Source organism: Oreochromis aureus, linkage group 15 (genome assembly GCF_013358895.1).
Source record: "Oreochromis aureus strain Israel breed Guangdong linkage group 15, ZZ_aureus, whole genome shotgun sequence".
NCBI classification, from domain to species: domain Eukaryota; kingdom Metazoa; phylum Chordata; class Actinopteri; order Cichliformes; family Cichlidae; genus Oreochromis; species Oreochromis aureus.
This window is the reverse complement of record NC_052956.1, coordinates 8,789,540-8,816,446: the sequence shown is the minus strand read 5'-3', so window position 1 is coordinate 8,816,446 and position 26,907 is coordinate 8,789,540. Positions and strand designations below refer to the sequence as shown.

The 26,907-nt window shown below is 38.5% G+C and overlaps 1 protein-coding gene across 2 annotated transcripts; it reads left to right on the top strand.

Moving 5' to 3' along the window:
- The first annotated feature begins 1,094 nt into the window (after positions 1-1,094).
- Positions 1,095-26,907, top strand: ccm2 (CCM2 scaffold protein). 2 transcript variants are annotated; one of them, XM_031731953.2, is made up of 10 exons: positions 1,095-1,491; positions 9,855-10,031; positions 10,367-10,450; positions 11,309-11,492; positions 11,639-11,775; positions 12,085-12,220; positions 12,449-12,506; positions 23,106-23,226; positions 23,359-23,497; positions 25,637-26,907. In XM_031731953.2, exons 1-10 carry the CDS (start codon positions 1,462-1,464, stop codon positions 25,939-25,941), a joined length of 1,371 nt encoding a protein of 456 aa, XP_031587813.1. In that variant the 5' UTR covers positions 1,095-1,461; the 3' UTR covers positions 25,942-26,907. The 2 variants fall into 2 exon arrangements, with proteins under 2 accessions (XP_031587813.1, XP_031587814.1); XM_031731954.2 differs by lacking the exon at positions 1,095-1,491 and adding an exon at positions 9,050-9,194.

The following is a 26,907-nucleotide window of genomic DNA, read 5'->3' as shown; positions in this document are numbered from 1 at the left end:
TAGCTCATGCACAGGTATACAGCTTTAATTCTGTGCACACAGAAATGTTTGATTTACAGTTGTTTAACACTCTTAATACATACATAATTCTGTACAGTGAGGGTCAAAGATCTAAGAGAAGAAACCGCTGGAAATTTAATTAGAGAAAGAAATCACTGATGACCAGTTCCTCACAGCAAAAATACAGCAAAGAATAGCCTTCACCTGCTTTATTCACCTGTTTGGGAAAACAGAGCCTAAGTACCACCATTGAGCTGTCCCTCTGATATAATCCTTTCTAATCCTGCTCCTCCTCATCACTCCCGGCAAAAACTTTAGCATTTGCAACCTACACCTCTGCTTCCTGTCTTTCTGTCAGTGCCACTGGCTGTAAACCATGCATCATAGCAGGTCTTACAGCTGCGTCACAAATCACCCCTGACACTCACCTCCACCCACTACACCATGGCCGTACTCTCATTTTTCCCTATTTTGTTCATTGCCTGTTGCTTTGAATGGCTGACCCCTGGTATTTAAACTCAAGCAGCTTAACTACCTCTACTCATATTTACTCATATCTACACCTCTACTCGTGCATATTCACCTTTGCAACTGCCCCTCTCATCGACACACATGTATTCTCTCGTTTCCACCGACTTTCATTGCTCTTTTCTCCAGTGGAATTAATACAATAAAAAAGAAGAATATTTTAAAAAATTCGGATAACTAAAAACTCTCAGAGTCATCAGCTGTTAGTCAATCTAATCTCTGATGACTTCACGTCAGTGGGGTATTGTTTAAAAATCCAGCGAGATTTGTTTTTGACAAAGAAGGCTCAAACTCGACTTTAATTGAATAATAAATCCCGGGCAAAGAGGAGTACATATGAAGCAGTAAACGTAAAGCATTAAAAACAACGAAGAGACCTACCAGTTATATAAAACGCAAACACCCTCTAAACTGAGCTGAGATTATGTGTTTCCATAATTCATTTTTCACTGCAGTTAATAGCAAATTACTCCGTTCGTGAAGTTGGTTTCTCCCATCAGCCGGCAGCACTGACAGCTGTAAAGCACAACAGCTGCCCTGTTTTGGTTTGTGCAAACCAAAGCAAGGCATGCTGGGCCTGGATTACAGTTAAACGCCCAAAATGGCGGCACAGTTGAAAAGTTTTGACTGTTTTGTTGGAGTTTGTCTTCTTCACAAACTATTTCTTTGACTGTTTAAACTGCACGAAATCGGCTTCATTTTTTCCACAATGGTGGGGCACCGGGATTTTTTCTAATGGTTGAAGAGTTACACAAGAATTAGCATGGCGTTTTGGTATCAGCTCAAAATCGGGCATCACTTTGCCAATGCTAGGCTTGGCTAAGCTAGGCTAGCAAGCTAACTGGTCTTAGATGAGTGCTTGGCTAAAACCTTCACGTCTCACCTGGGTCTATAAGCTGAAGTGAATATGAAGATGAAAATCTTTCCATAGAAATGGAGGATGATGTGAAAAAAGTAAAAAAGGTAAGTTGGACAATTTGCGCACTTTTATAGCAGATTGACTACCTGCTACCTTATTAGCTAAGCTAGCTGAGCTGGTAACTGGCTAAGATAAGTAGCAAACTATCAAGTAAAGTTTAGCTTACGTTAGCTGACCAGCGGACTGGGGAATCAATCCCAATACGACTCGGACTGATAGACTGTGCTTTCAACCAGCCGGCGTCACTTATAAATGAATAGAATGTGCAACGTACCGAAAGGATTATAGTAAGAAACAAGTAAAGTTTGGGAAGTTGTAAAGGATTTGCTCGCTTTATATTTTCGTGCGCTTAAATATAGTGGATGTTCGTTATGGAAAATATGGTGTATTAACAATTAGGCGAATATGTTATTAGATATTGGGCTTTAAACAGCGAGCTTGATGCTGGTATACCTCAGTGATATTGTTCACCAAAAAGCTAATGAAAGCACAACCGAGTTTTCCAAAGTAATAGCTCGTTGATATGGCAGGCATGGGTCTGCTGTCAAAGGCAGCTGTTATCAGTGTCAGTCATGCTAAAAGGAAGAAGCACCGCTTGGTCGTGCCAACAATCCTGCCCTCACACAGTGATACACTGATACAGTACATGCTCCCGTTTGATATGGAGGCAGGTCGTTACAGTAAACACACGCAGCAGATAGTTGTTTGGGAGACACTCCTTTTATCCTGTTCATTAGAGCAGACACAGGGAAGGCTATTGCTCCTGTTCTGTTGGCTGGAACAGGAAGAAACGGGATGGCAGGACATGAAAAAAAAAGCATAATGAAAACTGAGATGTCTGACGCTTTGTTATGATTGTGTTAGTCATTCAGTAGTTTTTTCCAGGAAAGGGACACTAATCCGTCTTCCTATCTAATTCAGCTTCCTCTTGATGCAAGGGGAAATTTGGGAAGAAATCCAGTGATAACCTAGATGGTTTGTTTTCTCAAGGACATGGTTTTCCAGCAATGATAACATACCAGAATGTGCACATAGCCCGATAAGACATAATTTCCACTGAACCTTACACCCAAAATATCTGATCACTAATGATTGTCCAGACTCCAGTAGGATGCTTTTTAACCACAATTTTGTAATGTCATTATGTGGAAGTTGCTTTTTACTTCTCATTGCAAATCTACATTATGAGTGGACAGTGTTCAAACAGCTGATCACCTATTTACCATGTGGTGCAATGTTACTAGAGTTTAAAAATTTAAACATGAGTAGTGCAGTTCCTGTTTGTACCACTTGGTGCTGACTGTGGATTACATTTGGCTGAGATTTATTTTATGGAAAAGCTCAGTTGCACAAGTCGATAAAGTGTTGCTATTATTCTTCTGACTGATACATTAATTGATCCTCCTTGTTAGTATATTTGTCAGATAGCGAGGCATTAAGGCAGGTATTCTGCAAGCAAAGTCTAGGTTAAAAATTACCGGTGTGTGCCTTAGTGGAACATTATAGTGTGAATGCTGAAAATGCGCATTGTTTTGAGTTTCTGTCATCCCTGATGGGATGAACTGCTGTTTCATCCCCTTAGAATTATACGTTTCTTTATGGATTCTAACCAGTTTTGAGATATTATGTTTTCAAGTTTTTGCAGTCCACATCGCAAAAATTACATGTGGAATAAGTCTTACTCACATATGATTGTGACATACAACCTACATGTATTTTAAATCTATAGTCTTGAACGCTATCAAATTTATAAAGCTTTTGAACAAGTGAAATGCAGATAAACCTTTTAATTCTACCAACTGTTTTTTTTCTTTGGAAACATTAGGTTCTTTTTACAACATGTGAAATCAGATTTTCAAGTAATTATAAATGGTTAACTTATAATTAGTTTTAAAATGTACAATTAGTAATGTAACAGTCTCCACAAGTATGATTAAATCAAATGTAATGCATTCTGTGACAAGACAATGCTTAAAAAAGTGGCATCTTTTCAATGAATAAATGAATGAATGAATAGAAATTGTAAAAAAAAAATAAAAAAAATAACACATTTCAATACCCTCATGCTAGCCGACTGAGCACCAGACTCATTTCATTTCTCCAATCAAAATCTTTCTGGTTTCAACATGTCATCAAGTTCTTATTGGCTCGTAGGTAGCACCTTTTAATGCAAAGTTAAAGAATCCTTTTGCAGAAACACTTTTTTTTCAAAGTTGCAATTGAAAAGTTAAAAATTAAATACTTGCATTATTTTTAAGTTGTCAGAGAATAAGAATATTAGAATAAGTAAGGTTTGACAAAAGTGTCAGATTGGACCTTATGATTCTTAAAGGGGACACGATGAAGATTACACCTTTTATGAATATTTCATGCAGAAATTCTGATAAACCTCAAGGGTCCTCAGACTTTTTCTACAACTGTATATGGTAATGTTCTTGAATACTTGACTGTGAATGGTTCATTCATGAGCAAAAGATGATTATTTGTAGGATTTGGTTGTTATTCTTAGGCCGAGTTTCTGAATAGGTCTCAGTGAATTGGCCAACTTAGCCGGTTATTTTCCCTCTCTGAGAATGCTGGCTTCTCTTACAGCCGGTCTAGGTTTTCTTGCATTGTTTTGAAGTAAATGTGAAAGTATCTATACTCATTATTGTCACACCCCACAGAAACTATGCAGTTTCCTCATTTATATGTATTTTATAAATAAAAACACACATCAGCTTGTGGCCATTTATGGGGTCAACCATAGTCTCACATTTCACAAGTAAAGGCCATAAAATGTTAATGTCCTTCAATAGTTGCATACTATTAAATAATGCAGTGGGTGATGGAGCTCGAGTTCTATACTGACTGAAGGCTAAGAAATATCAGCACGTAAGAAACAACATACATTAACACAGACACACACATGTATGGGTGTGTCTGTAAAAAGAAAACATAACTGCTTAATGCTTAACAATAATAATAACTAACCTTGTAACTTAATCTGAGCCTGCACAATATTGTCAAATATGAAACTGAAAATTATATTTTACATGGAATGTTGTTTCTTGGTTCAGCCTTCTTAATAGGGTTGGGCGATATGTAAAAATTTTCCAACCGATAATCGTCAGTCCAATAATCGACGATGAGCGATATATTTGCGCATGCGCAGACTTTTTGGTGGGCGGAGCAATGTAGAACGATTGATTGGCACATTTACAACACAACATGTTGTGGGTGAACTAATTTCCCCCCCAAAAATTAAGGCTGTCAGTGTTAATGCAGCTCCATTAAACAGCATTTGGGCGCACTCTGAGGCTCGCAGATGAAAGAGCATGCTGCTAAAACAGCGCTATCATTATTATTATTATTTTCTGTTGACTGCTTCTGTTAGCTCCATCATTATTACCAAACTTAGTCATGGGCAAATAAATAAATAAGTCGCCCTTGTAAAAACGATCGCCGATGGGCTCAGCCTATCGTCAATAGCTGATATATTCGTCCAGTTGCCCAACGCTACTTCTTAACCAGTTCTTTAAAGTCCTCCTTTACCAGCATGTAACTGACTCCGTAAATGATTTTTCCTTTAATTATTTATTTCTGCCAGGGACTGTGAACTTCAATTAGCAAAAATATACATACACTCACATACCTCCATACACTCTCACTCACACACACACACACACACACACACACACACACACACACAGGCGCATATGAGAAAAAAACACAACTATCACTGTCACTGAAATTCTACAAAAGCAAGAAACTAATATAATGACATTAATGACATTATCTTCTCAAATCATGACAAAAGATATAGAAATCTGTTTAAAAAAAATTCTAACTCTTTGGAAGCACATTTCAGGCTTTAAATTGCTTTATAGGAGAAGGTTGATTGCACAAAAGTGGTGCTTTGGTTAGTCACGCTGCAGTCCCCTCTTATGTTGGACCTAATAGTTCTGCACATTTTATTTAGAGTAGGGCTTGGCAAATCTCAAAGGCGGCCGATAGTATTATAGATTATCTCATGTAATAAACATTTGTCTGGATACAGTGATTGTTAAAGCTGAACATACATATCCATCCACGGTTTCACTCTTCCCATCATATGGAGTTTAAGTAGCAAGTCCTCCAGCTTGAGTCATTTATTTACATTTGGGTTGCTCATCACCACCCGTTAGCATCTCCTCCTTGCGTACCTTCACAGCCTAGTTAAACTAGAGCTGGGCGATAAAACGATAACGATATGTATTGCGAAATAACCTTTTCTCGATAGAAAAATGAAACTATTGCGATAGACCTCATCTCTCTCTTCCTGTCTTATAAAAAAACCCAATAGCCAATAAAAATTAAGTAGCGCAGAGCCGAACCAATCACAGCCACAGCGTCACGTCACGTAACTTGTTACGTACAGCTCAAGTGCCAAGGCGCGCGTGTATTTGTTTGAGAAGCAGCCAGCCGCCGCGCGGGTTTTTGGTGACCAGAATACCGAAGGAACACAGATGACGGTTCAAATGTCGGAGAGATTGTCGAAAGGAAAGGCCAGAGAAGTTCCGTAGTGTGGAGGTATTTCGGCTATTTGAAGTCTGACAAAAAACAGCGTAACGCGCACTGTAAATTGTGCTGAAAGCATGTTCCCACAAAGTCTGGAAATACAACTAACCTTTTTTATCACCTGAAGCAGTGCCACCCACTGAAGCACGCTCAATCTCTGACTGAAAGCGCTAATTCGTCATCGAAAACAACCAGGGGAATCCCTGTGAAGCAGCAACAGTCAATTGAGTCGGCTTTCGCCAGCATCTTACCATATGACAAAAAAGGTAAGAGCCATAGCAACATAACGAATGCCATAGCTTACTGTCTTGCTAAAGACATGCTACCAATAAACACGTTCGAAAATGAAGGATTCAAGCAGCTAATTAAGGTAATGGATCCTCGTTACCAACTCCCTGGACATAAACATTTCTCTCAGACAGCGCTTCCAAAGCAATATTATGTAAGTTGGTCAATTTTGTCTCTTTTTCTGTAAAATAAACTAAGATTTATTTTTAGAATTAATATTTTGTTTCTAAGTGGAACTGACAATTTAGTAGTCTGTTTTGTTTGTTCTATTTTGAAACTTAAACGCTTTAGCGGCTGCCTTTTGTGTAGATTGTAATATTTGCCTTTATTTTGCATAAAACTGGTGGTGGTCAGAGGGCCCGGTGGCGCCAGTGTCCGCAGCCTCGCCTCTGTCAGTGCGCCCCAGGGCAGCTGTGGCTACAACGTAGCTTGCCATTGCCAGTGTGTGAATGTGTGCGTGAATGGGTGAATGACTGAATGTAGTGTAAAGCGCTTTGGGGTCCTTAGGGACTGAGTAAAGCGCTATACAAATGCAGGCCATTTACCATTTTTACCATAAAACTGAAGCCTCATTTTAAGTACATCTGCCCTGTTGAACTTATTATGGAAAATGAATATTTAAATCAAAACAAGCTGCTGATTATTTCACATTTTATTTGTGAGCAACATCACATTTAAATCTTACATATATAGTTATTTGGCTTATATCGTGATACATATCGTTATCGCCTGAAATGAAAAAAGCATATCGTGATATGAAAAAATCTTATATCGCCCAGCTCTAAGTTAAACCCAATGATGTGCTTTGGTCTCAAGTGACTAAACAAGTTAGTTGTCTTCCCTTGTAGTATGGACAGTTTTCCTGCACATTTTGCAAGAGAAATTGTCATTGGAGACTAACACATGACTCTCACTTTTAGACTTATCTGGGCTTGTCTCATTGTGTGTTCTAGGGAACGTGAATGCATGGCATAGCTATATCAGTGAAATCATGATATAATTTTATGTAAGAAATAGGGCTGGGCCATATCATACCGTTCACGGTAATACCGGTGTAATTTTGGGCAACGATAGGAAAATGAAATATCGCGATAGAATATGGGCAGTGCCTATGTTTACATACGCACATGGCGGCGACGCAGAATGAGAAGAGCAAAAGGGGATCGTTAAATGAAACGGATGAACCAGAATTGGTTTGTAAAAATGCTGCAACTTCAGTGGTGTGGAACTGGTTTAGCTTTCGTCCGTCAGATACACAACAAAGCACTACTTTTGATAGCGATTGTTTGTAAAATACGGCACACTTAAAATCAATCCTTTGATTTTTCTGAAAATCGACAGTGTCCCTTATAATCCCGCGTGCCTTATGTATGAATTCTGGTTGTGTTTACTGACCTCGAAACGATTTTATGTGGTACACGGCGCTCGAAAATCTGTCAAATGTTTTAGTACGACTTTGCTAAGCTACGAACCCGCACCGCTTGATGGATTGTCGAAGCATTACGGCTATCATAGGCAGGAGCCTCGCGGAGTGATACGTACTGTGCTTCAACATAATATTACCGTATTGTGTGTGTATAACCTCTTTTTAAGTTTTGTGGATATTATACATGGTTATGCTGAGGATATGTCTGCCAATTTCCACTGGAAATGCCTTTTGGTTAAACTGTCAGCAAGGAATTTGCACTGTTACATTTTTATATAACTTTAATGCACATAAAAAAACAGCTGCTTGTTTGAGCGAAAATACATTGATGGGTTTTTTTGCACTAATAAAGTTGTGGAGTTGTAAAGTGTTTTGTCTAGTGTCAATTATATCGTAGGTTGGTCTTGACTATCATTTCAGTGATATATAGTGGCTCTGAGATTCCCATATTGTAAAGCGTAAATGTGATATAGCTTGAAATGACGAGATGAAACTTTGTTGAGAAGACTTTGGAAATGCAAAACAAAACTCTGAGTTCTTGTTGTTTCAATGACTTTCAGTGACTTCTACACCTACACTGATTAAGAGATTTTTATTTTTTTTGTGGCAACTTCTATCCATCAGGAAAACATTGCTGCAAGACTAGCATAAATGTTGGCATGTTGATTTTACAGTTGGCGTACCACACAACCAATATGGTGACCATACACTAGGCTTAAAGAAGTATTACTGTGATGATACAGGGAACTACAAATGACTAAAGTAGTCCTTCTGTTGTAGATGGTGTTTGCAAACTTCTAAATGTCTACTCTTGATTTGCTTTTAGTGTTGCAGAGAACAGTTTTTACTATTGATAATTTGCCTTTTTTACAAAAAAAATGAACATCTGTCTTTACATTGCCTGCACTTTTCACCTTCTGAAGTCTGCACTGTAAACAGCGTTGCAGATGTCATAGCTGTGGTTAGCTGAGGAGAAAGAGACAAAGTTGTCTAATTCTGTGGTTTAGCAGCAGTATGTATAAATGTACTTTCAAAGTCTTGCAGAGTCCTGTGCCTGTGATAGAAATAAGCAATCACATCGAAATGTTATAAGTTTTGAAATAAAAGTGTACATTTGAATCACATTTACTAAAATTGCATTCAGCATCTGCCAAACAGTTCTCAAAACTACATGAGAAGTTTGCTGCAGAAAAGTGTCAAAATATTCAAAGCATCAATACACGTGTCATTGCAGGAAGCTGTGGTTGGTCTCCTTCCTGTTCTTGTGCTTGAGTATAAAGTCAGAGACACTTCCCTTCCTTTGTGGGGGAACACACCCCTGACATCTATAGTCTGTGTGCTATACTGAGTGTCTCTCGCCAGTTGGCAGCTGTCATTGCGTGTGAGTGGAGGCATCAGGTGATCTTTAGTTTAGGCAGTGTCTGAGCATTTGTGGCTGGGCTGCAAGCTTGTTGCATAGGCGTATCCCCGAAGTGCGGGTTCATGGAGAACGAGGTATGAATTTAGTATTATTATTATTTTTACAGGCTTTATCTTTTTTGTGCTTTTAAAACATTTTCCAAAGGCAATATGTCAGAGTTTGTTAAGCAACTGTATTTGGGTTTAAATCATGTAAGAGATCGACACTGGTGCATAGTGTTGTACTAGCTATATGCAGACAAAGGAGTGAAGTGAAATAAACAGACTCTTTAAAAAAAATATGTTTGAGAGAGAATGAAAATTGATTTTTCTATGTCTTGATGCATGCTCCAGGTAAGGAAACCTGAAAAAGGTAATCCAAATCACAAAACGTACTGTTTACATGTGCCTTTGTTAGTATTGTAGCGTAACGTATTGCACAACATTGAGGTTTGTAATTCTGTGGTGTCTTATTTTGGAACTAGCAGCACAGTGAGGGGAAACGGGCTCAGCAGAAATTATAGGCCAGGCAAGAAGAACTGTCAACAAAATTTAACGTAGCTTCCCTTTTTCATACTGAACTCGTAATTCCACTTGCAAGTGTTAGATTGTCACACATGTATGTGGCTTATATGGTCTTATAGGGAATTACTACTTGTATTTACTCAAACTTAAAAAGGGAGTTCAAGTTACTGTTACACAGACTGCTTTCCTCTTACTTCTCCCACCTTTGCTCTTTCTTTCTTTATTCAATAGCCTGGTATCGTCTCTCCGTTCAAGCGAGTCTTCCTGAAAGGAGAGAAGGGGAGGGACAAGAAAGCCCAGGAGAAGGCCACAGAGCGCAGGGCCCTCCACACCTTCTCACTTTCTCAGCCTGACCACCGCATCGACCCAGACATCCTGCTCAATGACTACATTGAGAAGGAAGTCAAAGTGAGTGTGATGAGGACAGATGTTAAGCTCCCATGCATATACTTAAGATTCTATAGAGCCATTAAACTGTGAGAAACTACTGGAGAAGACTTTCAGTGCAAAAATAAACTTTTGACCCTGAAAGCTGATCATATTAAGACCATTTATGTTTTCTTTGAAGCTCTAATCATTTTGTTCACTTATGTCAGGTTTAGTCTTTTTTTTTTTTTAGTACTATCATTATTATTATTATTAGTATTATCATCATCATTATTATTATTATTATTATTTAAATTTAGATTTTGGTGCAACTTTCTCTAATATGAAGTGGGGGTTTTTTCCTCTATCCTTTTCAGTACTTGGGGCAGCTGACATCAGTTCCAGGATACTTGAACCCATCAAGTAGGACGGAGGTCCTGCAGCTAATTGACAATGCGAGAGTAAGTACCTGAGTAAGAAGATTTATCGGAATCTTTAAATGCGATTACTCCCCCGTCTCCTGATTTTTATTTCAAAACTGTTGAAAAGTTATTTCTACATAACTCACATATACTCAGTGGACAATATATTAAGTACACCTTGTAAGAATTGGGTTGGACTCCTTTTTGCCTTTTGAACTACTTTAATTGTTCAAAGCATAGATTCATCAAGGTGCTGGAAACATTCCTCAGAGATTTTGATCCATTTTGACATGACAGCGCACAGTTAGTGCATAATGCAAATCTTCTGTGCTCTATTGGAATGAGATGTGGTGATTTTTGGAGGCCATTTGAGTAGACTATGTTACAATATGTTGTGTGTGTGAATTCTAGCCTCAGTTTCCCATTCTTAGCTGATAAGAGTGGTATCCAATGTGGTCCTCTGCTGTTGTAGCCCAACTTCTTCAAGGTTTGTTGTGCATTCAAAGACGCTTTTCTGCGTACCGTGGTTTTAACACGTGCTTATTTGACTTACTGTTCCCTTCCAAGAACTCAAAGCAGTCAGAACATTTTCCACTTGACATCAACAAAGTATTTGTCATACAGAGAAGTGGCAGTTTTTAGACCATTCTCTGTAAATCCTAAAGATGGTTGTGTGGAAAAATCCCAGTAAGTCAACAGTTTCTGGAAAACTCGGGTTACATTTAGTCACTTATATCGCCTTTCTTCCCCATTCTAATGCTCAGTTTGAACTTCAGCAGGCTTGTCTGCATATCTAACATGATGAGATGTTTGTGCTAACTGGGTGGTGAATAGTTGTATATCACAAAGTGACAAATGAAAGCATCTTTCTTAAATATTTCCCTCACGGTATTTCAGAAGTCACATCAGTTGGCAGGCCAGCTGACATCAGAGCAGGATGCAGTCGTGAGCTTGTCAGCATACAACATCAAGCTAGTATGGCGAGATGGAGAAGACATCATTTTAAGAGTGCCCATCCATGACATTGCTGCTGTCTCCTACATCAGGGATGACTCATTACACCTTGTAGTGATAAAAACAGGTACAAACAAAGCTTTTCAGGTTTGACTTTTGCTAAAAGTATTCTGGATATTAAGGATCAGGATTCATGCATAAAAATTGAATAAGTAAAGTTTTGATTATATGTTTATTCTGATTGTGGGGTTTTTTTTGTTTTTGTTTTTTCAGCCCAGGAGTCAGGCGGCTCGCCCTGTCCCAGTTCATGTCCTGATCTCAATAAGTCTCAAACTCGGAGCTCCTTGTCAGAAAGTGGCACTGTGCTTGTTGAAGTCTGCTGTCTGCTTGTGCTGGCAGTTGATAATAAGGTAACATTTTGCATGTGAGGCAAACTACAGACTCCTTTTGAAATGCTAGACAGGGTTTAAAGATCTAAATTGAAATGTTGGCTTCGAGCCACCTGCAGCACTGTTGAACCTGAATTGGAACCAGCAAAAACATGGATTTTTATCCTGGTAATTTAAAAAGATGAAACAAGTGTATGATGAAACAATCTACAAACTGAAATTTTTTATGATGCATTCATCAATCTCAAAGAGATCATTTTAGTTTTGATGTGTTTTGCATGATAAAAACTGTGCACTAACTGTATTCTTCTTCTTCTTTTTTTTTTTTAGGCAGCAGCCGAGGAGTTGTGTCTTTTGCTTAGCCAGGTTTTCCAGATTGTTTACACAGAATCAACCATCGACTTCTTAGACAGAGCCATTTTTGATGGTGCAACTACACCAACCAGACACCTTTCTCAGTACAGTGGTAAAGCAGAACATTGTTTTCCATATGGACAAAAGTGATGGGAAAATTAACAGACTTTTAAATATTTGGTTTACTTGATAAGAAGCTTAAAAAATTGTTTTTTATAACATGTAGGTTGGTGCTGTTTTGTGGAAATCTTTAGAGATTTATGCTCTTTTTAAGCTAATGAAATTTAAGATTTTCCATCGATTGTTAGTCTGTTAATATTTCCTTTTGTTAACTTTAAAGATGACTCTTCGAGCAAAGTAGATGTCAAAGACGCTTTTGAAGAGGAACCCAGCTCATTGTGAGTACACAGCTCAGTCCAGCTACAGTGCAGTTCCATTTTTCTTTTCAAAGTTTTGTCACATATGTGAAAGTTTTGCTCATCACTTAAATGTGCTGCGGTCTCTTAGTCAGTTCCCACACTGTAAAATATAACTTGTTGTTTCAACTTAAAAATATCAGGTACAGGGCTGCCTTAAAATTTTAAGTTAAGTCAAGAAATAGAGTTTGTTCTTATAACACAACCAATTGTTATCTTAATGAAAAATCACATGTTGTCTAAACTTTCGTCTTAGTTTAGTTGACTGAGATTTGTTAGTCAGTTCAACTCCTTTAATTGTCATTTTTACTTGGGAAAACCCTTTCAGCTAAATTAAAATAATCTATTGTTTAAACTCATGTCCTAGTTCAGTTGACTTGGGTTTTTTAGTTAATTCAAATACTTTAGTAGTTCTTTTAACTTAGGAATCTATTTTAGCTTAACTAACATAATCTGTTAGCTAAGTTGATTTAAGTTTATTAATTAACTGAGCTCCTTAAGGTAGCTGAGTGAACTTGTAAATCAGTTTCATTTTAATTATCAGAGTTGATTGACTGGATGTAAAGAAAAATGTGTATTGAACATCTTAAGTTTTTTTTGTTGTTCGTTTTAGCTTTCTAACATCCATTTCAGCAAAACTACCTGTTAGGTTTATCTTAGATCTCAGGTTTAAATATCTACATTCCTTTAAATTAATTTTCTGTTGTTTACAGAAAAAAAAATTAAATCCCACAGATTCCATTAAAGTCTATCTGATCATTTCATACAGAAAGTTTGTTTTAAGAACATGACAAGACAATTACTAATGAGCACCCAACATTCACCATTTATTGTGCCATCTTAGTCATCTGAGAAACAGAAAAATCAGTGGCGTAGCTCATCAGGCTCACAATCCATCAAAACTCAAAGGCTGCTCCCTGTGAAACAATAAATTTGAACTTGGTCTTGAGCCCAGTTTGGGTGAAGATTAAATTCTGACCAATACTCTAGGAGCAGTAGTGATTCTTGTGAAGTAACAACATAAAGTCTGCATTAATGTAATGTATCAACGGGACACTTGCTATTTTAGAAAAGTTATTCTTTACATTTGCAAAATTTTAAAAACTTCATTGTGCTCAGTCACACCTGTTAGCATAAAACTTGAAATATTAAAATAGTACAAAACCTTTGATAAGTGACAGTAAAGATCAGTTTATAACAACTAAGACATCAAACTCTTGTATTTGTCTTCGTTTACAATTGCAACAAATTCCACAGAACCAATATCTCTGAAAATGAGTGCATGCTTCTGAAACATTTGATAATATGAATATTTCAGAAACATCAGTTTGAGTCTGCTCAATTGCAAAACAAAGGAAAAACTACTGACTTGCATGAGATAAGCATCTGCAAAGTCCACCATTATATTGTTGTTCACATAAGTTTCTTAAACCATGAACAAATGAGTAATTGTCTAATCTGGAATGTAAAGTGTAGTCATTTAGTGACATACAAAAGTGAGAATGAGAACTTGCAAGAATAAAAAAAACAAACAGTAAAATAAAACTGTCCTTAACACCAAGGCAATTGTATGCTGTGAGCATACAATTACAGTTCTGCATGGCTTTCTGCAAGAGTCTGTTTCTTAGACCATGCACTAGTGAGATGCACTGCCTTCCACCAATGTTCATTAGGATGTTCTGAATGACTTCAAAGATGTCCTTAAGTTCCTTTGGATAGTCTACGTTGAGGGCAAAAAGAAGGCCCATCAGCATGGAAATGGCACTTGAGACATTCCTCAGATTAGACAGGATTACTGCCGCCTCAAGGACAACCAACACATCGATGATGTCTTCTTCTTTCACCATCACAATGCCAACTTTCATCCTCTTAGAAAACGTGTCTTCAATACCTGTCGGCTATAAAAGGGTTCAAAGACAAAAAAAAAAAAAAAATAATTACACAATATCCCTTGTGCTTAAGAATTCATGTCTTTCCAAAGAAGAGCCATACTGATGCTTTGGATGATGGTGATTGGCTTTGGGTAACACTTATTAGTTGTTAAAGTTTTTTCAGAATGAGATATGCACCCCATGTTACAAATCCATTTCTTGCTTTAAACAAAGATCATGTTCATAAATAACTGAGCATGTCTTCAATTGCAGAATTCAAACAAAATTTTCAATTTAAATGGTAAATGGCCTGTATTTGTATAGCGCTTTACTAGTCCCCTAAGGACTCTCAAAGTGCTTTACACATTCAGTCATTCACACACATGGGTGGATGACTGAATCGTGACTCAAGAGTTGACAGTTCGTCTTATAATTGGAAGGTTGCGGTTCGAGCCCGGCTCCGACAGTTGCAGTCGTTGTGTCCTTGGGCAAGACACTTCACCTGTTGCCTACTGGTGGTGGTCAGAGGGCCCGGTGGTGCCAGTGTCCGGCAGCCTCGCCTCTGTCAGTGCCCCCCAGGGCGGCTGTGGCTACAATGTAGCTTGCCATCACCAGTGTGTGAATTTAAATCTACTTATGCTAAATATTGGCTGTGCTCTAAACCAAATCTGGCTGAGAATACATGAAATGTGCAAACTGCAGCTACACTACAGGATCAGATTATGGCTCCATAGACAATGCTTCTTTAATCAGTTTATTGATTAAAGTTTTTTTTTCCCCTATATTAACAAAGAGCATATAGACATGGCTGAACAGGTTGCATAATTGGCACTGAATATCAACATCCACCTTTACCCAGCTGCCCAATGACTCTCGGCCAGTAACCTTTAATTGCTTACCCAGTCTACACAGTCTCTTTTCCAGGGTCCAGGACATTTCACCAAAGTATTTGCCCCCACAGCTGTAGCAGCCACTGCAGCCCCTTAAATATCCTAATATCTCTGCCATTACAATATACAATGTGAGAAATCAAGCGTAAAGCTGAAGTGAACAGTACAGCAGCGAAATGTCAAAGACCCTGGTGAAGACATGAATAAACACAAGACACTAATAATATCAATGCTAGCTTGCCAGTTAGTTTCTCTGAAACCTAGACCAAATCCAGTGTCAAAGATCTTGTAATAATACATTTGGTGAGGAAAAAGTACACATGTTATCATGTGGCATCTATTATTGTTTCATAGATGCCACATGTTTCATTTAAAATCCACTGTGGTGCTGTCATTATTAAATTTACCAAAAGAAACAATGCTAACCTTCACAGTCTTGAAAGTGTGTGAGGGATCTTCCTTTAGAAAATGAGGTCCTCTGTCCTCTTCCTTTGTGTAGGGCTCTGGTCAAAGAAGTCAAAAGAAAACAAAAACACTTTTTAAACAGTGTTTATGAAGCATGTAGACAGCTCCAAATTCACAGCTTTTTGATACATAATTCCATCAATATATGATTATCATTGGAGATTTTGAATCAGGCTTATCAGGACATTCAAGTAGAATATGATATCCAACCTACCACCAATATACATAGATTCTGTAAAAGTTACCACACTAAATGTCCAGTTGTGAAATATGATGACAGACTTTACTTATCAGCTTTCTTTCAATGAGTTCATCAGTTGAACTGGATAACCTAAAACTTAAACAAAGGATTAGATTTCGCAGTTGAACACTTACATCATCACCGAAGCATCTTATGAGCCTAGTTAGCCCTCCTATGCCGCTCTTGATTTTGTACAGCTCCACGAACCTCTCCATAATGGTCAAGCACAGCAAAAAGGAACCCTTTCAGGTCAACAGATGTAAGACGGGCAAATTCTGCTTCAACCTGAGCAATAGAAGAAGAGGAGTGGAGAGTACAGGCAGAATAAAAAAAAGATTCTTTGAGACCCAAATTTAAGCAAACCGTCATCTGAGGCCCATTAGAGAAAACACAAACACACAAAAGCAAACAAACAAAAAGATGCACTTTACCTGCCGCTCAGCAAACAAGGAAGTTCAGAGAACAATAAGCTCTGTCTTGAAATCTTCCTTTTTTCCCTGGTGCAAGTCCCTACTACTAGATTTACTGGCCTGCGCAGATTTGCGTAAATTCCCCCCGACCTTAACACCTCTTGGCACCCCGCTGAGATTTTCACAGGTCGTCAGCTCCATTGTTCTCCTGCTTTTGTTGTGCAAACACACCCTCCCCCAACCCCTAACCATGAGAGATTCAAGTTTTTCCTTCCCTGCAAGGCTGCTTTCCTTCCTTACCTGCCTGCATGCCTGTCCATAAACATATATACACAGAGTTGTACATATATTTATATATTTATATAGCCACACCTTATGTAATATGCATAAAGTCTAGTTATACACACAGACACATCTATATCATATATACACACACATATATATATATATATATATATATATATATATATATATATATATATATATATATATACACATATATGTGTGTGTGTATATATGATATAGATGTGTCTGTGTGTATAACTATGTATGTATGTATGTATGTATGTATGTGTATATATATATATATATATATATATATATATATATAAAATGTTTGTATAGTGCACTTTCTATACCGTGCTCTGTCCACTTTTTGCAATGACAATGCAGATTTTCCACTTGTGGGACAAATAAATGCAGATTTGCTGTGTGTGTGTGTGTGTGTGTGTGTGTGTGCGCAACATTGGCATTTGTTTACTCAGATCCAAGGCAGGCCAAACCTCTGTGTTACAACCTACATACAAAAGACAGACATTCACAATATATGGGTACACAAGTCTGTTTTATTTCAAAGTGTTTCAAACTTTACAGGGTTTGCAGACCCAGTGTCCATCATCCCTGCATTTGGCACAGGTGAATTTCTTACATGTTGCACAGGTAAATCTGCTGCGATTCCTGTTGCAGCTCTCTTGCACCTGGCACTGTGTTGTCTTTACAGTCCCTGGCACAGCACCTGCCTCTGTGCTAAGATTTCCTTGTGCTGCATGAATCGGCAACGAAGTTGCTGAGCTAGAAGACGCAGAAACAATCTTCTTTTGCCTGTCCACCCTGTACATGCCTTGTACAAAATGTAGGCATTCACTGCCGCCAGGTCCAGCATATTGTAGAAAACCGCTACTGGCCACCTGCGTGTTGCTGATCTTACAGAATACATCCGTGCCATTTGGTCCAACACGTCTACACCACACTGTAAAAGCAGAGCGAGAGAGTCATGAGTATATGTTTTTTCTATAGGCCTGTATAGCACACATCAGAAAACATTGTAGCACTGGTGTAAATTGTACACACATTCACATACCTTCATGTGGTTGTAGTCTGTGATCGTGTTGGGTTTCCTCTTTCTGCCGTCACCGATCGTCACGTCTTGGTGCATGGAACTTAGAACACACACAGTCTTGGTTTTTTAGGTGCATAAATTGTCAAGGAGACACTGCCACTTCTAAGCACTGAAGTGGAGAATACCTCTCGCTTTGCAGTATCTTTTGCAAGTTGAGGAAGTTCACGCCGGACTTTATTCACCATGCCCAGTAATGTTGTTTTTTGCGCTGCAGCAGTCTGTGCGACAGTGACAGTGAAGTAAAGAAATTGTCCGTTGTGACATTTCTTCCATCATCCAAAAACGGCTCCATCAGTTTCATGGCCACGTTCTCTGCCAGCCTCTCTCCCTTCTGACGACTGGGGTCCTTTCCCAAGTAAGGAGATGCACTGCAGACATATTTGGTGTCCAAATCCGTGGCCATCCAGAACTTGATCCCAAATTTGTCTGGCTTTGGTTGCAATATACTGGGTGAATGGACAACGAACCTTGGTAGGGAACAGCTGTTCATCTATGGTCATGTGTTCCCCTGGAGTGAAACTCTTAGCACAGTTCTCGTTGAAGCGTGTCCAGATGTCGGAGATCGCTGCAAATTTGTCTGTTTTCACCCGTTCTGCCCGCGTGTCCCTGTCATCAAATCGAAGGTGTTGCATAATTGAAATGAATCTATCTAGGGCATTGTCTCTTTGATTAGTGGCACCAGAAAACTTTCTGACCAGCAATCCACAATGGCACCAACAGGACACATGATTGCTCTTACAAACAGGATTGAAATGAATGCCATAAGTTCATGAACTTAAAGCATAAAGTCTAGTTATACACACAGACACATCTATATCATATATATATATACAGTTAAGCCCATAATTATTCATACCCCTGACAAATATTGACTTAAAGTTACTTTTGTTCAATATGCAAGTTTTTTTGAGCAGAAATGACACAGGTGTCTCCCAAAGATAATAAGGCGATGTACAAGAGGCATCATTGTGGAAAAAATATTTCTCAGGTTTTATTTATATTTTAGCAAAAAGTATCATGTCCAGAATTATTCATACCCTTCTCAATAATCAATAGAAAAAGCCTTTATTGGCTATTACAGCAATCAAACGCTTCCTATAATTGCAGACCAGCTTTTGCATGTCTCCACAGGCATTTTTGCCCATTCATCTTTAGTAATGAGCTCCAAACCTTTCAGGTTGGAGGGTCTTCTTGCCATCACCCTGATCTTTAGCTCCCTCCACAGATTCTCAATTGGATTCAAGTCAGGACTCTGGCTAGGCCACTGCAAAACGTTAATGTTGTTGTCTGCTAACCATTTCTTCACCACGTTTGCTGTATGTTTTGGGTTGTTAATGTGCTAAAATGTCCACTGGTTCCCAAGGCCAAGTTTTTCTGCAGACTGCCTGATGTTGTTGTTGAGAATCTTCATGTATTGCTCTTTTTTTCATGGTGCTGTTTACTGTGATTAGGTTCCATGGTCCATTGGCTAAAAAACACCCCCAAAGCATTAGGTTCCCACCACCATGTTTGACAGTGGGGATGGTGTTCTTTGGGTTGAAGGCTTCTCCATTTTTATGCCAAATGATCACAATGATGCCAACATCATTGTGACCAAATAATTCAATTTTTGTTTCATCTGACCATAACACTGAAGACCAGAAACCTTCTTCTTTGTCCAGATGAGCATTTGCAAAGGCCAAATGAGCTTTTGCATGCCTTAGAAGTGCCTGGAGAAGTGGCGTTTTCCTTGGTCTGCATCCGTGGAACCCAACAGTGTCCGTTGGACTGTCTGCCTTGAGACATTGCCACCAGCAGAGCCCAGATTCACCAGAATGGCCTTGGTGGTGATCCTTGGATTCTTTTTCACCTCTCTCACTATTCTCCTGGCCAGCACAGGTTTCACTTTTGGCTTCCGACAACGTCCTCTGAGATTTTCCACAGTGCGGAACATCTTGTATTTTTTAATAATACTTTGCACTGTAGCCACTGGAACTTGAAAACATTTGGATATGGCCTTGTAGCCCATTCCTCACTTGTGAGCAGCCACAATGCACAGCTGCAGGTCCTCACTGAGTTCCTTTGTCTTAGCCATGACTGTCCACAGACCACCTGCAGAGAGCTGCTGTTTTTCACCTGTTGAGTTGATCAAAACAGCTATTTCCAATTAATCAGGGTAATTAGGATGCTTTAGAACAGCTTTGACTATTTGGAATGGTATGGAACTTTGGATTTTCCCAGAGACTGTGACAGTTTGTAAAGGGTATGAATAATTCTGGACATGATACTTTTTGCTCAAATGTAAATAAAAGCTGAGAAATATTTTTTTTCCACAATGATGCGTCTTGTGTACATCATCTTATTGTCTTTTGTGAGACGCCTGTGTCATTTCCAGTCAAAAAAAAATAACTTGCTAGTTGAATAAAAGTAACTTTAAGTCAAAATTTGCCAGGGTATGAATAATTTTGGGCTTAACTGTGTGTATATATATATATATATATATATATATATATATATATATATATATATATATATATATATATATATATATATATATATATATATATATACACACACACACACACACACACACACACACACACACACACACACACACACACACACACACACACACACACAGATAGATAGATATGTGTGTGTGTGTGTACATACACCAATATTTTTGAATACACGTGTCCACATTTATGTTTCCAGATTGTTTGTATAGTGCACTTTCTATACTGTGCTCTGTCCACTTTTTGCAATGACAATGCAGATTTTCCACTTGTGGGACAAATAAATGCAGATTTGCTGTGTGTGTGTGTGTGTGTGTGTGTGTGTGTGTGTGTGTGTGTGTGTGTGTGTGTGTGTGTGTGTGTGTGTGTGTGTGTGTGTGTGCAACATTGGCATTTGTTTACTTAGATCCAAGGCAGGCCAAACCTCTGTGTTACAACCTACATACAAAAGACAGACATTCACAATATATGGGTACACAAGTCTGTTTTATTTCAAAGTCTTTCAAACTTTGAAACGAACCTTGGTAGGGAACAGCTGTTCCCTACCAAGCATTTCTTGCAGCTGGCAACAACGGTCGTGCATTCAGTATAGTTGTGACTTCCGCAAAAAATGTGGTCAAAATCTCATAAGTTGAAGCATTTCTACCAGGCATTTCTGAAAGTTGTAACACAGAGGTTTGGCCTGCCTTGGATCTGAGCAACTCTGAGTGAGCAAATGCAAATGTGCCAGGCCTCAAGGACAATGGGTGGTTTGCACAACAAAAGCTGTAGGAGAAACAAGCTGACGACCTGTGAAAATCTCAGCAGGGGTGCTTAACACCTCGGGACTTGCACCAGAAAATAAAAAAGCCAGTAATTCTAGGGGGTATTGGGTTTAGGGAAGTTACGCAAATTTGCGCAGGATAGTAAATCTAGTGTTAAAGTAGAATGATTGTGAAAATGACTTATGTGATGTAAAACTTTAGTAAACGTGCGATTAAAAGAACACTGAGTAAAAGGACAAGTAACAATTTCCTTATTCCTCAGATGTTTACCTTGATGAGCAATACTGTTTTAGTCCAACTGCCTCATTAAAGTTACACAACAGGCTTTTTACATTAAAGCCAGAAAGTCCATTACATACTCCCTTTTTAGATCTGAAATACTGTGCACATTCTGTGTATATGTAGTGGACAGCAATTTACCCAAAAGAGCGCAAAGTTTGCAAGTCCACCTCATTTAAATGACAAAGACAGATGTGATCATCTAGACCTGTGAAAATAAATTAATGACAAACCTGCAGTTATGGATGTTATTACAACCACAAGAACCTAAACAGTCTGCTCCATTGCTTTTGTTAATGAATCATTTGTTGGTAGCACGTCTGAATATTTAGTTTATGCCACCTGCATGTGATCATCAATAGTGCCATATATTACTTTAAGAAGTACCCTGACACTACAATCTTTATATCATTTGTTCTACAGAGCTATTAAGTTACAATATAATCTGTGGTGTTTCCAGTATGACAGAATGCACAAATTGTAACTTACCATTTGACTCCACTGACTCCACTCCACTCCACTAAATCCCCAGCATCAAGTTTGGCTTCACAGACCTAAAATAAGTAAAATAAAAATATATGTTATAATTATATTGTTTTTGCCATTTATTCATGTTTGCTAATTTTCTGCAAAAAAAAAAAAAAACTTCTGCAGTATACCATGCCAAAAATCAGTGTCTCTGATGCCAATTATTTTATCACTACAGCTCTTTTAGTATGGAAACTCACACAATCTAGTCATACTGATCACAAGAGTTCAAAAATAAGTCAAAATAGTGAGCTGTTGTTAAGCATAAAGCATTTCAGGGTAACAAATAACTGCACAATAGAATTAAAGCAAAAAATAAACACACTGGAGGACTATCTGATAAAAACTAATATAATGCTGGTTTGTAGACCATATATTGTCTCAGTCCTCAGTGCACTCTTGCAGCTTAGCATGCAGCAGTTAATAACAACTTAAGTGATTACATAGGGGTAAACAGATGACAACAAGCATCGGAGTCCTGCCAAAAAGTTCTTTTTGAACCCAGCCAGTTATTGGAAATATTGCCAAAATGAACTTCCACCAAAATACAACAGCCTGTGAACTTGAAAGAAATTTACAAGTACAGAGACAATATGAAATAAGCTTTATTAATTAGCTGAGTTAGCTTGCTAATATCGCAACAGTGGTTGAGTGCACAACCTTAAAGCTAGCGGCACAATACTTGTGATTTGGTCCATGCCACATTAAACCCATAAAAAAGGCCATATGTCAGTTTATTAGGTCAAGTTTGGTCATGACACACAAGCTGGACCTTGTCGGCTAAAGTTACATTAGCTAAAGCAAACATTTCGGTAAAAGAGAAAAACACACATCATGCCATAAATTCAAAACATGTTCCAACTTTTGTAGCTCTCTTTCTCTATTCTCTTTATAGTTATAACCAATGTTACTCACCTTGAAAGCATATTCCAAAGAAGACGATTAGAAAACGTCCAAGTAAAGTGAGCATGTCGTTAACCGCCAATTCCCCATGATGCACCTCGGTAGCAGTCACGTGAGGCAGTTTTGAATCCTGCTGTGCTCAACTTACCCACATTGTCAAGTTCACATAAGTTGCTGATTTAGCTGGACATGAGTTTTCAAGTTAGCTTTTTTTGGTGTAATTGGGACGTTTTTAACTTGTAATTCTATGTTATAACAACAACTTCAGTCATCTATCGTCAAACTGATATAGAATAATATGTTGAAATAACAAACATCTAGAATTACATTTTACAGTGCAGTTACAGGACGAAGCTCTCCATCTGCTTCCACTCCTGCATCTCCTCAGACCAAAACTGCAAGCGAAGGCGAGCTCAGCACCACAGCTGCAGAGCTGCTGCAGGACTACATGACCACAGTATGGCTTTCACTTTCTCTTCTTTTCTTTGTCCCATTCTGTTTGTGAGAATAACAGTATTGAAATCTATGTTCATACAAAACTGTAATCATTCTTGTTTGTATTTTTACATTTTTCCCCCTCCCTTTCTAGCTGCGAACAAAGCTCTCATCACAGGAGATCCAGCAGTTTGCTACTTTGCTCCATGAATACCGTAACGGTGCCTCCATTCATGAGTTCTGCATTAATTTGCGCCAACTTTATGGGGACAGCAGGAAATTTCTTCTGCTCGGTAAGCCCACACTGCAACTCATGATTCAATTAATTTAAACTTCATATCATCAAGTGTAAAGTGTTAGCAGTTAGCTTTTGTACTTTTGCTGAAGTCTTAGTTTGTTATGTGTAATTCTTTTTAGGTGTCTGTGTGATTAATATAATAGTCATAGTTTATGTAACAGTAATTACATCCACTGATCTAATTATAGCGATATTTTAAGCAGTACATCTTAGAGAAGAGCACAGAAAATATACTAAAAAGTAAAATACCAACTTCAAGCAATAACATTTGTAAGGTACTCTAACATTGATGGTATGAATGTACATATATACTAGTAAAAGAAAAAGTAGTTTGTGTTTTTAAGTAGATTCTCTAGACTAACACTATAATACAGTTCTGTGAAAACATATTTTTCCCCTTCCTGATTTCTTATCTTTTTTTGCATATTTGTTACACTTAGATGTTTCAGATCATCAAACATTTTTAATAGACAAAAATAGCCCTGGTGTAAAAATACTGCAACATTTCATTAAAAGAACATCATACCAACAGTCAAACATGGTTGTGGTAATGTGATGGCCTGGGGCTGCTTTGCTGCTTCAAGACCTCAACAACTTGCAGTAATCGATGGAACCCTCTCTACTAGAAAATCTTGAAGGAGATCACTTGGGTTTTGCAGCAGGACATACCAGAAAAGCTACCTGTGAATGGCTAACCCATGGCTAATTGTCTAATTAAAACAATTCTGCAAAGGAGAGTGGATCAAAATTCTTGCAAAGAGATGTGAAAGACTTAATGCCAGTTATCATAAAAGCTTGATTGCAGTTCTTGTTGCCAGAGGTTGCACAACTAGTTATTAGGAAAGTGTGACATGGGAAAAAAAAAAAGAAATGAGATCTTTAATGCAAGGACTGCCTCCTGTGGGCATGTATCAAGCAGTCACCTGTGTTCACATAGACTCCAAGTATCAGGATTTTTTTTTTTTCTTTCCACTCCTGGAGGACAGCCTGCAGCTTTGCTGGCTAAGGACACGGAGCTGCTACATGAATGGAACAAGTACTTATTAGAGTGCTCATCTTAGTACCTGTTTCTGGCGAGATTTTCACCAAGCACAGTCAGATCACAGATGGTGCGCTCATGTAAGGCTACAGCAACACCTCAGACATACATGCCAATAGACTGGTCTCAGGGCATGGTGGGACTGAAGTAAAGCATACTTTTATGTGTGTGTCTGTCTGTGTGTATGTGTTACCTAAGACAGATGTAACAGATCTTGTGTATTCAATTCAATTTTCAATACAGTTTTATTTAGACAGCATCAAATCACAACAACAGTCACTTCAAGGCGCTTTATATTGTAAGGTAGACCCTACAATAATACAACAGAGTAAACCCAACAATCATACAACCCCCTATGAGCAAGCACTGTGACGACAGTGGGAAGGAAAAACTCACTTTTAATAGGAAGAACCCTCCGGTGGAACCAGACTCAAGGAGGGGCGGCCATTAGCCGCAACCGGTTGGGGTGAGAGAAGGAAGACAGGATAAAAGACATGCTGTAGAAGAGAGACAGATTAATAACAAGTAATAATTCAATGCAGAGAAGTCTATTAACACATAGTGAGTGAGAACAGGGACTGAAAAAGAAATACTCAGTGCATCATGGGAATCCCCCAGCAGCTTATGCCTATTGCAGCATAACTAAGGGAGGATTCAGGGTCACCTGATCCACCCCCAACTATATGCTTTAGCAAAAAGTAAAGTTTTGAGCCTGATCTTAAAAGTAAAGACTGTGTCTGTCTGCCGAATCCAAATTTCAAGCTGGTTCCACAGAAGAGGGCCCTGAAAACTGAAGGCTCTGCCGCTCATTCTACTTTTAAATGCTCTAGGAACCACAAGTAAGCACACAGTCCAAGAGCTCTGATGTGGCGATACCAGTGACTGGTACTATGAGGTCATTAAGATAAGATGGAGCCTAATTATTCAAGTTCAAGGATTTTTAAATTCAATTCTGGATTTAACAGGGCCAATGAAGAGAAGCCAATATAGAGAAATATGGTCTCTCTTTCTAGTCCCTGTCAGTCTTTTAAAGTAACTTAAATACTTCACGTAATAAAATGTGCAGTAATTCAGAGCTTTTTCTTTCTCTTGCAGGCCTGCGGCCCTTCATACCAGAGAAGGACAGCCAACACTTTGAGAACTTCCTCGAGACCATTGGTGTGAAGGACGGCCGAGGCATCATCACTGACAGCTTTGGTCGTTACAAGCGCACAGCGAGCTCTGCCTCAGATTCCACCACCAATGGCAACGGAGCAGCAGGAGGAAGTGGTGACAGTGTTGCCTCGGACGAAGGCCATGAGCCCTCTGAGGGGGATGAATGGGACCGTATGATCACCGATATCAGCAATGACATTGAAGCTCTCGGCTGTAGTATGGACCAGGATCCAGTGACACCTTGACATGGGGAACAGAGGGGGGTAGTTTGGGGAGCTGTGGACATGAACTGATGGCCACTCCAGCAGGCATGATGTGAGTGGATGAGATGAAGGTGGTCGTTTAGCACTGACCTAAGATTTGATTTATTCTATTTTCCTCTAATTGTCAAGAGGATGTTCCATAGTCCCTACACACTCAAGGAAAGCCTTAAGTTGTTACTATTAAGTCAACAAATGCACTTATGCAGACCCTGTAGATGAAACGGAGTGAGTTGGATTGTTGGTTTTATAGACTGATTTATTTTAAAACTTTTACTTTGGTTTTGTGCTCATTTATTGGCAGTATCTGCCACTGCTATGAGCAATGTAGCGAATATCTTCAGTCTTTGAAATCTGTAATTTTGAAGATTGTGGATAATCCATCAGAGGACTGTGTACACATTTTAGAAGGTGAAGCCTGGGGCTGTTTTTGTGTTTGCTATAGATCAGTCAGCTTCATCCGCAAAGAGAACTTTGGTTTTCTTCATTCACATTGTGTGTTACGGTGTGTGTAACATTTTGCGCCATTTTTTTTTTTTCCAGTAAGGTTTGTGTACTGCTTTGTTTTACACTATCATTTGTTATAATTGTTTACTTATTTACATATTTTTGCCTTACTCAAACTGACCGATGAAATGCTGTAAAAACAAATTCTCATTCATTTGGTGAGTGAGGACTGTATTTGACAAAGCCAGTTAGTTGATGGCTGATGTAAATTTATAACGTTTAAAAAGTTGTTCTTCACATGCAGGTCATCTTGTTATGTTGTGCCTTCACACTGCAGTACTGCTGCCTGCTGTCTGTCACTCACAGACAGATAATTATGAACTGTAACTACAGTTGTTCAGCAAAACATGGTTATTAAATAACAGCTATTTTACACTGATTGTATCTTATTGCAAAATTTACACGCATCTTGATGTTGCATAAAAACTATAGTATTATCCCTTA